Source organism: Cyprinus carpio, chromosome B10, assembly GCF_018340385.1.
Source record: "Cyprinus carpio isolate SPL01 chromosome B10, ASM1834038v1, whole genome shotgun sequence".
Taxonomy (NCBI): domain Eukaryota; kingdom Metazoa; phylum Chordata; class Actinopteri; order Cypriniformes; family Cyprinidae; genus Cyprinus; species Cyprinus carpio.
The window spans coordinates 15520431-15534814 of NC_056606.1; the positions used below are offsets into that span (position 1 = coordinate 15520431).

The following is a 14384-nucleotide window of genomic DNA, read 5'->3' on the forward strand; positions in this document are numbered from 1 at the left end:
CACCAAGCTTCATTGCAATTTCTTTCTATATACCGGGGCCTTTAGTACATACTAGTTTTGTGTACTCTACCTACTATATGGTGCATTTAGTGCATACTTGTTTTGTAATGCATAGTGTCTTTCAGGTTAGTTGTGTAGTACTTTTTTGTTGTGAATGCTAACTATTGCACATTAGTTTTGTTGTGCAATCTATCTAGTCTGTGCTACATTTAGTGCATATTTGGCTTGTTATGCATAATGTCTAGTTCATTCTAGTTGTGTAATACATTTTTGAAGTGAATTATACCTAGTCCATACTAGTTTTTAATGCATACTGTTTTGTTGATGAAGTGAAAACTAGTTTTCTAGAGCATATTTTTTTATTATAGTGCACACACTTTGACTAGAGTGCAATTTAGTTTGTATATGCTGACTATACACTATGCGCTACATACAATTTAAGAACTTTCCTTATGTTGGTGATATTATGACTTTGAAAACGCAGTGCTGCATTCTACCAGAAGCACATTGCACGCACAGTGATACTTTTGTCAGAGTGGGAGTGTGCAGCACTTGGTCCCTTTTGTTTACTTTATCACTGTCAATTTTTCCTCACCTTTTCAAGGGCCACCTCGTTTTACAGTACTGCAATGGTCCATTTTTTTCTTGGTCAAGGAGAACTGCTGTACTCGCAACTTTATAAACCTCAAAATATATGCTCGACCACACGCCAGGGTGAAAGGAGTAAGGCTGCAATCTGCAGAAGTTAATTTCTGCATAAGTCTGCATTCTTTTCACACTCTCACATAAACATAATAACTAGCCCAATATCAACTTATCGATTACTCATAACTTCTCTGATTGCCTCTGAGAAACAAAAGTAGAAGCACTAAAAGCTTATTTTCCTTCCCTCTGTATTCCTTTGCAGTTTTGAACTAGAATGTAATTTTTGTAAGTGCCTGATGCAGTGTAATGGATTTTCAGGCCTGCTTGAATAGATGGAGGTAACAGGAGGCATTTGAAGAATTTTAAAGACAAAGACGAGTTTTGAAATTTCTGACAAGGAGCAAGTCCTACAGAACTGGGATACTAATGTCGGAATCTAGGCTTTTTTTTTATATCAAAGAATCTCTGTGACATCAAAGTCTAAGTACAAATCAAAAGCAAATCATTCCAAAATAAAAACTGCTACTGTGCTTTAGCTTGTGTGGCAGTGTGGGAGTGTTCTTTGTGTTCAGTCCTCTGTCCTCTCATTATCTCAGACAACAACTAGTCGGCACAGACAACTTGAGAAGATCACACACCCATCATTTGTAACCAGACACAAAGAGACCCAAACATTACACGACATGCATAGGTATGCACACAGCATGGTTGCGCTAGCTGCTAAATGTTTCATTTACACTGTAAGTCTCTTATGCTCACCAAGGCTGCACTTATTTAATTTAAAATACAGTAAAAACAGTGATATTTTAAACTATTGTTACAAATTAAAATAACTATTTTATATTTGAATATATTTTCAAATGTAAACCTTTTGTGACATTATAAATGTTTTTACTGTCAATTTAATGTGTCCTTGCTGAATTTTTTTTACTACTTATTCCAAATTATCGAATGGTAGTGAAAAAAATACATGAAAATATTTAAATAAAAACAGTTCTTCTATATTGTAATATTTCACAGTATTACTGTTTTCACTGTGTGTTTGATCAAAAGCATAGATTTTTCTTTTTTTAAAAAAAAAAAAAAAAGAAAAACATAATTATTCTAAACTTTTGACCAGGATAAATATGTGTATCTACATATATATGTGTATGTGTGTGTGTGTGTGTGTGTGTGTGTGTGTGTGTGTGTGTGTGTGTGTGTGTGTGTGTGTGTGTGTGTGTGTGTGTGTGTGTGTGTGTATAACATTAATGTAAAATATATAAATAATAATTAGAAATATATAGACGTCATAGTCACAAAATACTTGCTGAATAAAAAAAGAGCCTTACACTAGCAACCATAATACAAAGCATCAGGGTTGATGATTGCACATGCAGGTCTTTTTTTATTAGGAAATATTCTGGTAAGAATTTTGAGCTCACTGGAGAGGAGGAGCCATATTGAAACTTGTATATGTTTCTGGTGGGAATTGCATGCCTGTTTATTTTTGCTCAATTGGTAAGAACATAAAAGGGAAAATATGAAAGAATTCCCTAGAAGCTCGTTTATAAATAAGCTACTTGCTGCATTTATTATCATATTTTCATAGCTGTTTGAATCTTGAGCCAAGATGAAAACAAGATTTGTGCTTTATCGTCTCTGCGGAGGTGTGTGTTTGCATTTGCGAGTGATAGAGTATCTGTGTCAAATGGGAAAAAAAATGAGCTAATGATCATGCATTGTTTGCAGTAAAACAAATAATAGCTTTTCAGACCAATGACAAAATGCATGAAGCGCTGTTTTTCATGGCTATCATCTATTTTTCAAGAGATATCATGCTCTCCTCCTCACACAGCGGGAAACTATGTGAGCTCTTAGTCATGTTATAAAGTTCTTCTTCTTGTTTACTTTTAGGTCTGTTTGTATTCACAGTGTGTTTTCTCTCTCTGCAGGGCTGCTGATCGGATCGGGATGTGCCCTGTACCCGTTAGGGTGGGACAGTGAAGAGGTCAGACAGACTTGCGGCAACAGCTCTGACCAGTTTGATCTTGGTACGTTGGTATAAAGACAAGTTCAGATTTTTACGCTCATCATTTAAATATACAATAGTATTAAAAAGTCATATTTAACAATATAGTGTGCCTCACATTATATATTGTGAGAACATAACCAATTTTGAGCATTACATGTTTCTTTCAGGTTCTTGTGAGATCGGATGGGCTTATTACTGCACCGGGGCTGGAGCTGTGGTGGCCATGCTGTTGTGCACGTGGATGGCATGTTTCGCAGGGAAGAAACAGAAACACTACCCTTACTAAACATGTAGAAGAAAAACAACAGTAGAGGAAACTATAAACACACATATATGGGCATGACTTTCATTCTTCAATTCAGAGAGCTTCTACATCCAGTGCACTTCCCAAACGCATTTCATATATCAAGGAGACATGACTGAATGATGACCTTTCAGTCGCAGTTACCACTTGAGATTTTTCCTACCACTGATCTTTGACCTGCATTGGGATCTTTTGCATTTAAAGTGGTGCCAGTATCATTAAAAAGGAATATATGTCAGACGACCTATTGACTTTTGAATTTTTGTGTTCAGAAGGAACCTACTGTGTTACTATCACTTATATGTTGCTTTTTTATGTGTTTGAGTAAGTACAGTATTCTCTGTGGTTTAAGTTGTTGTGTTTTGGTATATTGTGTTATTATAATAGCCTGTTCTATATTATGCATTTCATTAATGTCCTGTTATTGCCTTACATATCTCCGCTGCAATAACATCACAATATATTGTGTCTGATATGATCTTTGTTTGGTATTTTCAACTTTTATATAACATATGCGTAAATGTCCATTATATTTCACTGCATTTGTAAATAAATACTGTCATTTAAAAACTCATAATTGTTGGCAATATTATATATGAACATTTATATTTAAAGGATTGCATTTTACAAATGTTCATTTTGAGGGTTTTTATTAGTGCATTTGTTTTTCTGATCTGCAAGATCTGTGTATTTTTAACCTGCGTGTATCTTTCTCTTTTGGAATGATGGATTGCCTGGTGTTAATTTCCGACAGGGTGATGCAGTGCTGAAGTATTCACTGCTGGAATGTGAAACTGCAGGGATCCACGCTGTGGGAAGATGTAAAGGCTGATCAGAAGTTATTGACGATCTGCTGTTCCCATTTAGCACTATCAGCAAACCTTGCATTTGTTTTAGAAATGCAAATGCCTGCCTGAAGATGAACTGTTACTGATAATCACACCATTTCATCAAACCTCACCCTGGTTTAACACTTGACTGAGTGGAGGAGAGTTCATACAGTTTCCCCTTAATTACGCTAAACCTGTCATTGAGAAGGACAGGCCAATTGTGGAAAGCTGCAGTAAATGCAAGGCAAAGGAAAATCAATGTTACACGTGGTGGAGTTTTAACAAATATATTGCTTTGGCAGGTTTTTAGCGAAGACAAGACGAATCTGTCAGACTTCAGGGAAAACAAGCTGTCTGTATGTATTAAGATCACCTCACCTCTGCTCTGTGATTCTCTCTTACTTTAATAATTTTGATGGATGATTTACTGTCTCTACACTAGTATTGTCCTGAATCAGGAAGTTGAGTCTTTGTATGAGATGGTCTGATGTCTTTCAGATATTTCCTAATATTCACATTATCCATGGCAGCTACCAAAATACATTACGTCCATCTATTTTTTTGAGATGCACCTGTAGGTTAAATAATGGACAGGGATTGGCTGATTTTGTTTTCGCTTGATGTTTCATTAGAGCCATATGGTTGCCATCAGTGCCATATGTGAAGTCTTCTTCACATGAGAAACTGTAGGCCATGTTTAACTTTTTTCTCTTGTAACATCAGGATTGAATAACATTTGTTATTATTATTAATATTTGTTTATTTATTGTAAATGATAGCTAAGTAGATCCATGTTAATTTTAAGTCTTATTGTGAACCAATAAGAAAACAATGCTTTTCAGGTCCATGTCTACTTGAAATGAAATAACCAAGAAGTTGGTTATACTTGGTAATCGAACTAGTTTTAATTTGTTCCCTCTTGCCTCTGGTTTACAGGAAATGAGTCCAGATAAAATTAGTTTTCCTTATTTAAATCAAGGTCATAATTAACTGGCAGAAATGACCACATGTGTGACAGACCTCACATAATGATGCAGTCAGCAGAATATCTCATGAATTAAATATTGCATTAATTAAAGTGGTATCCCCAGGGAAGCAATTTGAGATCACAGTTGGAGTCATAGCCTAACAGCTATAAGCTCCTTATTTACTCATTATCACACACTAAAATGCAGGCACATTTCACATTCATACCGTTCAAATGGGTTTCTATTATTCTGCACAGAGCTGGTTTGGAGCATCAAGAGCATCATGGAATCTTCTGCCATCTAGTGGCTGGATATAATTTTCTATGCACTTGCGCATGTGTGGCCTTTCGAGAGGACAAATGAACAGGAAAATGTCCAAACTTCTTAACTGCATTCTGTAGGTATGCAGGAGTTTAGAATATATTCAGTGACGCGCTCACCATTGACTTGCACCCTGTGGCATAAAAAATACCAACAAAACCTTTTTTTTTTTTACCAATCTACTTCTTATCTTTTCATCACATTAAATTAATATTTTTGAGATAAATTAAAACATTTCATACAGACAAAATCAAATATATAAATATGCTGTTCATACACGCTGTTTTTTCACATAAACTCACAATTTAAATTTTCTTACCGAGACTAGAGCTATCAAAAAATAAAAGGAAACATTACATTTTCTTACAAAGACTAGGCCTATCTAAAATTAAATCAAACATTAATGTCATTAGTCTGGAATTTAGGGTGGCTGGGGTCGTCAACAGTTTTGAAACTGAGCAGTTATGAGAGGAATTTTATTTTGGTTCAAAACAGGCTGCTCCCGGCTTTCTGTAAAAGGGGTGAGGCCAACTCAATTTTAATCACGTGATCAGAAACAGCCAATACAAATCGTAGGCTAGAGTGACTCACAAACGGTCTTCGCCAATCCGACGGCTCGCCGCGCTGCACTCAAATCAGTTTGAAACAGCGTGCGCTGTGTTTGAATGTGAGGACAGTTGTTCTTCAAATTCAGTTATTAAACTGAAATATTATACTTGTCTTACCTGACTGGTTGAAGAAGCAGTAGCTAACGTAAGTAGATGCTGTTTTAGCAAATGTTATCAATTTGTTGTGAGTATTGACATGATTTGCATCGTTTTGAAGCGTGTTAATATAATGGGACGTCCTCGCTGTTTCTTTTACTAACGTTACTGATATACTAGTGGGTATTAATTAATTTGTTCGACATGTTATATGGTATTTTTGTATGTCTGGCTGCAACCCCGGTTTCTATTTTATTAAAAAAAATGTTGTTGTTAAGATGAAAGTCCCCCAAAATTATGCAACTGTTATTGTATCATTTTGGTGTAGTGACCCAGAAAAATAAAGCAGTCAAAAGTTGCTAATTTGTGAGACATCTTTTCTTGTTTTGCTTGTTTGAATGTTATAACAATCTGATGTTCTGCAGGAGAAAATCATCATCTTTGAAGAGCTGTCCTTTATAGATGCACAGAATGGAGTCAGTGGTGAGAAAGGTGATCATTGCATTTTGTGAAGCAGACCAGACTTTTTTAAATTTCGAACATTTATTTTTCACATTTAGATGTGTGACCGATGTTTGTGTGCTTGAAATGTAGTTTGCTTAATTCTGCTCCTTTATTCTTTCTATTCAGAGCAACAAGGAAAACACTAAACCAGTATATGGCCCAAAAAAACAAGTCACCAGCAGTATTATATCAAAACAAAAAGTGATTTGTAGATCTGCACCCCTTCAGTCAAAGAATGACCTTAAGGAGGATGACTCTGGAACAAGAGAGAAGGAAAAGGATCTTAGACCGAAGCCCAAAATTAATGCTGATCCTACTAAGCGTAACACACTAAGCCAGGCCTTCCGTACTGAGCAGACTGTAAGACACAGGAAGCTTGTAGAAGAAGTTCAAAAACCACCCTCTACTGTCTCTGTCATCCAGAAGTCCAAACCTGGTACGTATAAGGGTCGTGTAGTTCAGTCTAAAATCGACTGTTTCAGAAAACCCAGTGCTGATGTGAAGACCACAGAAAAGAAGGTGATTTCAAAGCCAGATGTGACCAGACCAAAACCTGAACTGCCCAAAGTTCGGTCCACGTCTGTTACTTCCCTGCCAGTGTCCACTAAACCCAGAGTAAACTCTGCTTCATCATCTAGACCGAAATCTGTCTCTGATATCCAGCTTAATGCCACTGAAAAACCAATCCAGAAGTCTGTTTCCCATAAACGCATACCGCAAAAGGTCCAAGGCACTGTCTCCCAAGCAGGTGCTTGTGCTCTTCCCAGGTCAGCCCCTCTAGCTACAGGGCGACTGGCCATCAGCAAACCCATCGCTTCGAAGAAGAAAGAGATGACGGTGCAGGTGGAGAAACCCAAAACATCCACCACTGAACAGAGAGTCTGCAGGCCTGTCACAAGTACAATCAGCCAGTACAAAATACAAATAGAGACCGCCGAAGAGAGAAGGTGAGTTGAATACATTAACATCGAATAGTTTGGGGTCAGTAAGATTATTTATAATATTTATTTGATTAATTTTTTTTTTTATTATTATTATTCAGCCAGAGTGGATTAAACTGATCAAAGATATTTACTGTTACAAAAAATTATTCATCAAAGAATACTGATTAAAAAAAATGTATCACACGTTCCACAAAAATATTATTCTGCACAACTGTTTTAAACAGTGATTATAATTAATAAAGATGTGTCCAATAAATATTTTCTTGAGCATCCATCCAGCATATTAGAATGCTTTCTGAAGTTAAATCATGTGACACTGAACACTTGAGTAATGCTGCTGAAAAATCAGCTTCGACAACACAAGAATAAATTACATCTTAAACTACATTAAAATAGAAAAGTTGTTTAAAATTGTGGTATTTCGCAAAATTATGGTTTTACTGTATTTTTCCTCAAATAAATGCAGTCTTGAGACTTTTTTTTCAAAAACACAAAATCTTACAGACACCAAACTTTTCAACTATAGTTTATGTATTTTAGAAACTTGAGTCAAGCATAATCTGAATGATTTTATCTGGACAAGCGTGACACTGTGCTGATAGAAGAGAATATATTGATGTGATTGTTTAATGATTCATTTGTACTCTACTTTCAGAGCAAAGCTAGCAGAGTGGCTGGCATCTAAGGGAAAGAATCTGAAAAGGCCTCCGATCTCTGAAAAGTCGGCAACATTTTCAAGAAAACCAAAACCAGCTCCGCAGCCTAAAACTGGACCCAAAGCCGCAACTGGTGCCCAGTCTGAGCCTGTCGCCCAGACTGAGGCTGTAAAACCAACCGCTGCATTGAAGACTGACAACCAAACGAATGATATCGAAGTCCCTGATAATAAAACAGTGTGTTCTAGGAGGTCAAGTAATATCATGAATACCACACTAGACTTGCTGGACAACAGTGATATGGATTTGCCAGTTGACCCAGAGATAAGGATGGAGTCGGTAAGAACCATAAGAGAGTCTTATTTGTGAAACCAATACATAGACAGACAGCGATATTCGCTGATGTATTTTGTCTCTTTTTTTTTTTTTTTTATCGTAATTTCTGTTTTGCTTATATGTAATATGCAGTTGGTGTTGAACTTGTGTGATAAATTGGAGGCAATGGAGACGCCCTCATCATGTGAAGATGGTGAGTCCCATCATATTCTTTATGCAGGAATTGCTAATTAACACTAATATTACCAGAATAAACAAATTTATTCTCTTTTTGAGTCGTGATGTGATTTTTATAAATTGCTCGTATGTTTTTGAACATATTCTATTTTTGTGTTTTTTTATAAATCTGACATGGTGGCAGAGAAAATGGAAGTGAAGGATATGGATGAAGTGTTTGAAATTCTGAAAGAGGAGGAACTGGCAGATGAGGAAGACTCTGAAAGTGACCTTACAGAAGACACTAAGAAACCTTTTATAAAGAATGAGGATGATGATCAGGAACCTAAGGAGAAGAAGCCATTTGCGAGTGAAGATGATGACAGTGATGAGGAGAGGAATAGCGCCACTCCAGAGCTGGCAGGGGCTTCCATTGTAAAATACAATGTGAAAACCACTCCATATCTTCAAAGGTGAGTTTGGGGTAATTTAACGGTATGTACAAAGACACATACATTTGTAAGAAGTTTGAGTGTTCATCTGGTTTTCTCGTCCTATAGTGTAAAAAAGATAATCGATTGCGAAACGGCACCAGGCAGTGGCTCGCGACGCAAAAGCACCATCAAAGACCTCAAGTTTCTGACTCCTGTTCGACGATCAACACGAATCCAGCGCAAGTCCTCTCGTCTGCCAGGTATGCTGAACGACCACGATACTTGCGTCTCGTCATTGGCTGAGCTGGTGCAGATGGAAGATGCAGATGCAAATGCTTACATCTACAGAAAAAACCCAGCACTACTAGAAGATCTGCCTGATCGGTCTGAAGACTTTGCAAGAGTATGCAGTTAAGCAGTATAAATTGATGTCACTTTTAAATCGGACATTTATAAGCATTTGTAATGCCTACATTTTAAGCATTCTATGTGACACTATTAAAAATAGTTTGTTTTACTATATAAGTGTTTGTTGCATTTGGACTGCTAAATAATCTCTTAACTGTAATGGCTTAACAGCTAATGGATAATAATTTGATTTATAGGCACTATTATAAAAAGTTATCTTCTGTGCTAACAAGGCTCGTGTGTGTGTATATATATATTTGAAGAGCTTTTTCGTTTTTTTGTAAGATTTTAACATAACACTGCTTTGTTCATTTTGTGAACCTGGAAGTTAAGGTGAAAAATATTGACATGGATGTAAAAAGGATTTTGGTTGTTGATTTGTTTTGAAAAATTAACAAACCAATGAATGTGTTGCCTTTCTCTCACTGTAATTTTCTGTTGCTACTGTTCAGCCGTTCAGTTTCTTTTAAATGTGTAATTTTCTGCACCTACAGTAAAGTCTTTTAATTAACTAGACTTATTTTCTACAAAGGATTTCATTAATCCCTTACTAGTGACCATGTCTTTTTAAAGGCAAGATGAGCATTTACTGTATTTTAACCATAATTGTGATCACTGAGCTAGAGACTGTATGACATCTTAATAAAGCATCTATCAGTACAATATCAGTATCAGTTTGATTGTGTCAGTGTAACAGAAAATTGGTTTTACTGTCTGATGCATCTAGTTAAGGATTAATGCAAGCATTTCTGTACATGGGAAAGAAATGCAATGAAAGGGTGACTGAGTCTAGCATTTTCTTTTGTTAAAAAAAAAAAAAAGCTTTAAATAATGTGAGTAAATGACACCATTCTTGGCCGAGCTACTACTATAATATTGCTTATAGAATTGTTTTTCTAATATATCCACGGTTCCTTCCAAACTGCCGCCAATTTCTTCCTGTAAGCGCATGCTGATTGGCTGGGAATTTGAACTTGCTGTGCGCGAGCAAAGCATTGTGGGTCGGAGACGAGCTCCAACGCGCTTCTCCTCCAGGCCACACAAAGCACTAGAGTGCCGATCAATTTACCGCTTTATTAGTCTTTAAAACTATATTTTTAAAAAACTTTCTTAACAATATCATCACGGTGAGTCCGATGAACTTGATTCGCTCTTAAAGATTCGACTCAGAGTGAACGCACGATGCCTAATTTCTGCGCGGCGCTAAACTGCTCCAGGAACAGCACTCATTCGGTGCTCGCGTTCTTCAGGTTTCCACGGGACCCAGAGAGGTAAATTACACATGTTTTCTCCCCTGACTTGCTCTTTGTCATATAGACGACTTCGTGTCTATCGTAACATTCATTTAAACCTTCATTTATTTTCCAGTACAGACATTGTGTATAGAGCTGTATTGAGCCAGTTAGCTTGCTCGGCAGATCAAAAGCGAAGTTGAAAATGTCAGTATGTAATGTTTATCAGGCGTCACAGTTTTACTTTGCAATTGTATTGTTTAAATAAGATAAGAAAGTGCGTTTATTAGGCCAACTGTCTGATAAAACGCAGTTCTGATTGAATGTAACGTTACTGAATGTATGTCAGAGATATGAACTAACTAACATTGATGCCATTATGGATGTTGCGTATTAGCAGCTAGACACAATAACATTGTATGTTACATTAAAAACAAAACAATACAGAGAATATGCACTGTTACAGTATTCTAATGCTATATCCACATCATAATGCTTAATGTGCTATGGCAGATGCTAACAGCCCTCCATTCATGAGATATTTGTTCCCTAGGTGTAAGAAATGGGTGGAAAACTGCAGTCGCTCAGACCTTAAAGACAAAACACCGGACCATCTGAACAAATACCACAGACTGTGTGCCAGACACTTTGAACCTAACTTGATAACCAAAACCGTAAGTTGTTATTAATCTTTTTGTGTAGTTCGTATGTAATCATTGTATTTTTTTTAATGTATTTTACCTTCATATGAATTATAAGAAATTGTATAGGCTATGCATTAGTGAAAGGGTGTATTTTAATACTGTTTCTGCTCACTTTGAGATTCACTTAAATAGTCCTGCAATGTGACATACATTTCAGTGAAAATATAAATATTAAAAAACTGCAAAAGTGCAATATTTATACAAGAATTAAAAATTGTTGTGTTAGAGTTTTAAATATAGCATGTAAAACAGACATCATAACTTCCCATGAATAAATAACATGACCTCTAACATACTGCATTGCACATTATTGTGATTATTATCCAGAGCCCTTTCAGGACTGTACTGAAGGATAATGCGATACCAACCATATTTGACAATCCTTCCCTCAAACGGTCGAATAATGAGGTAAGAGTTGCTCAGTATTAATCACTGAGTTGTTACTCTACTGTATTAAACCTGTCTCTTAACATTTTTAAGGTAAATGTCAATTATGTGTAAATACTGAATGTGAATGTTTTAGTAACAAATTTGATATGTTTCTGGCAGACAGAAAATATGGATGCCCCTGAAGCGAAGAAGAGTAAAGGTGAGTTGTTTTTGTGTGTTTTGTTTGTTCCTTTGTTTTATGATCCAGAACTATTTAGATATTAAGATATAATTTTCTCACATATTTACATACCCGGCTTGCTGAATCTGTAACCTGGAAGGATTATTTTTAATGCATTTTTATTTAGTAATGCTTTAATAAAGCTCTTTGACACATTCTGTTTATTTACATGAAGTCCACTATACAAAATAATTACTGAATTTACACAAATATTTTTTTTTTTTATTTTTTTTTTGTATTTTCAGCGGACTCCCAAAGTGAGCCAGCGAAAGATAATAGTGAGGCAACAACCAAAGAGATCAGTGAGACCAAAAATGGTGATGGGGTTGACCGCAGCCCTCAGGTCATTGATGAGGAAACGCTGAATAAAGAGTATCTCAAGTCTTTGTTTGATGTTGTCGTGATGATGGGAACGCAGAACATCCCTCTGCATGGGCACTCCGACAAAGAACCCAGAAGCAAAAGCTTCACTCCCAGCAACTTCCAGGCACTGTTGGAGTACCGCATCAACGCAGGTGATGAATTTCTCAGAAAGAAGTTTGAGGGGTCACCCGTAAACCTCGAGTATTGCTCCTCTACTCAATTGCAGCAGATGCTGGAAGTGATCGAAAACTGTGTTCGTGAAGAGTTGATGGCTGAAGTTAAAGAAGGACGCTTCTTCTCATTGGTTGTAGACAACCTGGTTGAGATAGGCGGAGAGAGCCGTCTCCCATTGTTCATACGTTTTGTGGACAAGACCAACTGGCTCCGGGAAGAATTTGTCGGATTTCTGCCTTTTGAAGGTGATGTGGAGGCTATCACCAAGAGGCTTATCGGTGAAGTGACCGAGAAATGTGGCCTGGACATGCAGTACTGCAGAGGACAGGCATATTTGTGTTCTGGTGTGTCCGCTATGAAGGTCAAAGCAGTGGTGGCCAGAATAGCTGAGTTACACCCGCTAGCAGTTCTCACCCCTTGTTCCAGTTGCTCTCTAAACATCTGCCTGGCAAACACAATGACCTTCACAGGAGTGCATCTCGTCATGTCTACCCTGAAAAAGCTGGATGTATTTTTCAGTAAGTCACCATTGTTACAAAATCAGCTGGAAAGTGCTATTTCAATCTACTACCAGGGAAACGAAGAAAAGGCCAATGTCCTCAAAGGGGCCTGTTACTCGAAATGGACCGAGCAGCATGATACATTCGAAGTAGCTGTCGACCTCCTGGAGTCTCTCCTGCTTTGCATGGATAGCATCCATGATAATGAAGATCACAAATGGAGCGATGAAGTGGCACACAACGCCTTTGTCATATCTGAGGCACTGGCCGATTTTGAATTTGTCATGACGTTAGTGGTGCTGAAGAACACACTTTCCTTCTCCAGAGCCTTTGGTAAGAATCTGCAAGGCCAAACGAACGAGGTCTTCTTCGCATCTAGCAGTCTAACTGCGGTTCTGCATTCGCTGAATGAAGTTTACGAGAATATCGAGGTCTACCATGAGTTCTGGTTTGAGGAGGCTGTTAACCTGGCTGCAGCTCTTGAAATCCCAGTGAAAGTACCCAGGCTGTACTTCAGAAAACGACCGACGTCTGGTGAGGAAATCCAACCTGAGATCTACTATAAAGAGCAAGTCACCCTTCCAGTGGTCAGCCATGCGATTAAGGAGCTGTCTGATCTTTTCTCTGAAAATCATCTGAAGGCCCTGAAGTCCTTGTCACTTGTCCCGGCCATCATGGGACAGCTGAAGTTCAACACTGCAGAGGAGACCAGTGTAGACATTTATAAAGATGACTTGCTGAACCCAGACACCTTTCCTGCCGAGTTACACTGCTGGAAGATCAAATGGAAGCATGGCACTAAAGACGTTGTACTGCCATCAACCATCTACGAGACGCTTCAGCTGTCCGATGTGAAGTTCTTTCCCAACGTGTGTGCTCTCCTGAAAGTCCTGTACAATCTGCCAGTCTTTGCTCTGACAAATGACAAATGCAGCACTGCGAAACAACGACTGACAGCGTACCTGGAAGATACACCTGTGCATCACAGAAACAAGAGCATGGCTCTCTTCTATATTAACTGTGCTATTAAGCATGATTTGGACAGCATGGTGGAGAAATACTTGAAAATGTATCCAGATAGTGAGCCGTCAGAGAATCGTGATTGATTACAGGCAGCAGCACAGTCTCTCATATTGCAGTATGATGACTTTTGTCAATCAGCAGTTTATAATTTTGCAGCTATATTTTTTTTACTTTTGCTTTTTGTGTACAGTCATACAAGATTAGCAGGACTTGAGCCTTTTCTTATTGTTCTACCGTTTCATTTAACATGGTGTATATAAAAGTTTGAATTCGAAAAACATTAAAAAGATCTTTTGCTGACCAACTCCATGAATGTCTTTAAACTGTTAAATGCATTTTTCAGAATTAAATTCATATTCTGCAAAAAAAAGGAAAAAATCTTTTGTTTTCTGTTCTTAATGTTTTAATATAATGTGATATTAAATTATATTTTGTCAAATAATGTATTATAACTATTATCATAAGCATATATAAATTGTATTCGCTTATTTGTGTTATGATATTTTTCATAGGAGCAAAATAAAATTAAACAGCTGTGGGACTATATGAAATAA

At 37.2% G+C, this 14384-nt stretch overlaps 3 protein-coding genes across 7 annotated transcripts in view; all 3 read left to right on the forward strand.

The window, feature by feature from the left end:
* The window catches only part of lhfpl6 (LHFPL tetraspan subfamily member 6), a 31448-nt gene extending 27901 nt beyond the window's left edge, over positions 1 to 3547 (forward strand). Inside the window, exons 3-4 of the mRNA XM_019079340.2 lie at positions 2580 to 2678; positions 2827 to 3547. Coding sequence (XP_018934885.1) covers positions 2580 to 2678; positions 2827 to 2945 — 218 coding nt within the window. The 3' untranslated portion in view covers positions 2946 to 3547. The remainder of the gene's footprint in view (positions 1 to 2579; positions 2679 to 2826) is intronic.
* Positions 3548 to 5670: 2123 nt separating this feature from the next.
* On the forward strand, positions 5671 to 9887 carry si:ch211-266i6.3 (cytoskeleton-associated protein 2). Its single transcript, XM_042732800.1, has 7 exons — positions 5671 to 5835; positions 6212 to 6278; positions 6417 to 7237; positions 7890 to 8229; positions 8359 to 8431; positions 8567 to 8855; positions 8943 to 9887. Exons 2-7 carry the CDS (start codon positions 6249 to 6251, stop codon positions 9229 to 9231), a joined length of 1842 nt encoding a protein of 613 aa, XP_042588734.1. The 5' UTR covers positions 5671 to 5835; positions 6212 to 6248; the 3' UTR covers positions 9232 to 9887.
* Positions 9888 to 10189: 302 nt separating this feature from the next.
* thap12a (THAP domain containing 12a) lies at positions 10190 to 14208 on the forward strand. 5 transcript variants are annotated; one of them, XM_019079343.2, is made up of 5 exons: positions 10190 to 10495; positions 11010 to 11130; positions 11488 to 11568; positions 11707 to 11749; positions 12016 to 14208. In XM_019079343.2, exons 1-5 carry the CDS (start codon positions 10407 to 10409, stop codon positions 13911 to 13913), a joined length of 2232 nt encoding a protein of 743 aa, XP_018934888.1. In that variant the 5' UTR covers positions 10190 to 10406; the 3' UTR covers positions 13914 to 14208. The 5 variants fall into 5 exon arrangements, with proteins under 5 accessions (XP_018934888.1, XP_018934890.1, XP_018934891.1 ...); XM_019079345.2 differs by having other exon boundaries at positions 12019 to 14208; XM_019079346.2 differs by having other exon boundaries at positions 10191 to 10495; positions 11710 to 11749; positions 12019 to 14208.
* The last annotated feature ends 176 nt before the right edge of the window (positions 14209 to 14384 follow it).

Coding starts and splice junctions, on each gene's coding strand:
- si:ch211-266i6.3 (XM_042732800.1), top strand. CDS start 6,249: ATGCACAGAATGGAGTCAGTGGTGAGAAAG. Junction 8,230..8,358: donor CAGAGATAAGGATGGAGTCG/GTAAGAACCATA, acceptor TGTAATATGCAG/TTGGTGTTGAACTTGTGTGA. Junction 8,432..8,566: donor TGAAGATGGTGAGTCCCATC/ATATTCTTTATG, acceptor TTGTGTTTTTTT/ATAAATCTGACATGGTGGCA.
- thap12a (XM_019079343.2), top strand. CDS start 10,407: ATGCCTAATTTCTGCGCGGCGCTAAACTGCTCCAGGAACAGCACTCAT. Junction 10,496..11,009: donor TTTCCACGGGACCCAGAGAG/GTAAATTACACA, acceptor TTTGTTCCCTAG/GTGTAAGAAATGGGTGGAAA. Junction 11,569..11,706: donor TCAAACGGTCGAATAATGAG/GTAAGAGTTGCT, acceptor ATATGTTTCTGG/CAGACAGAAAATATGGATGC.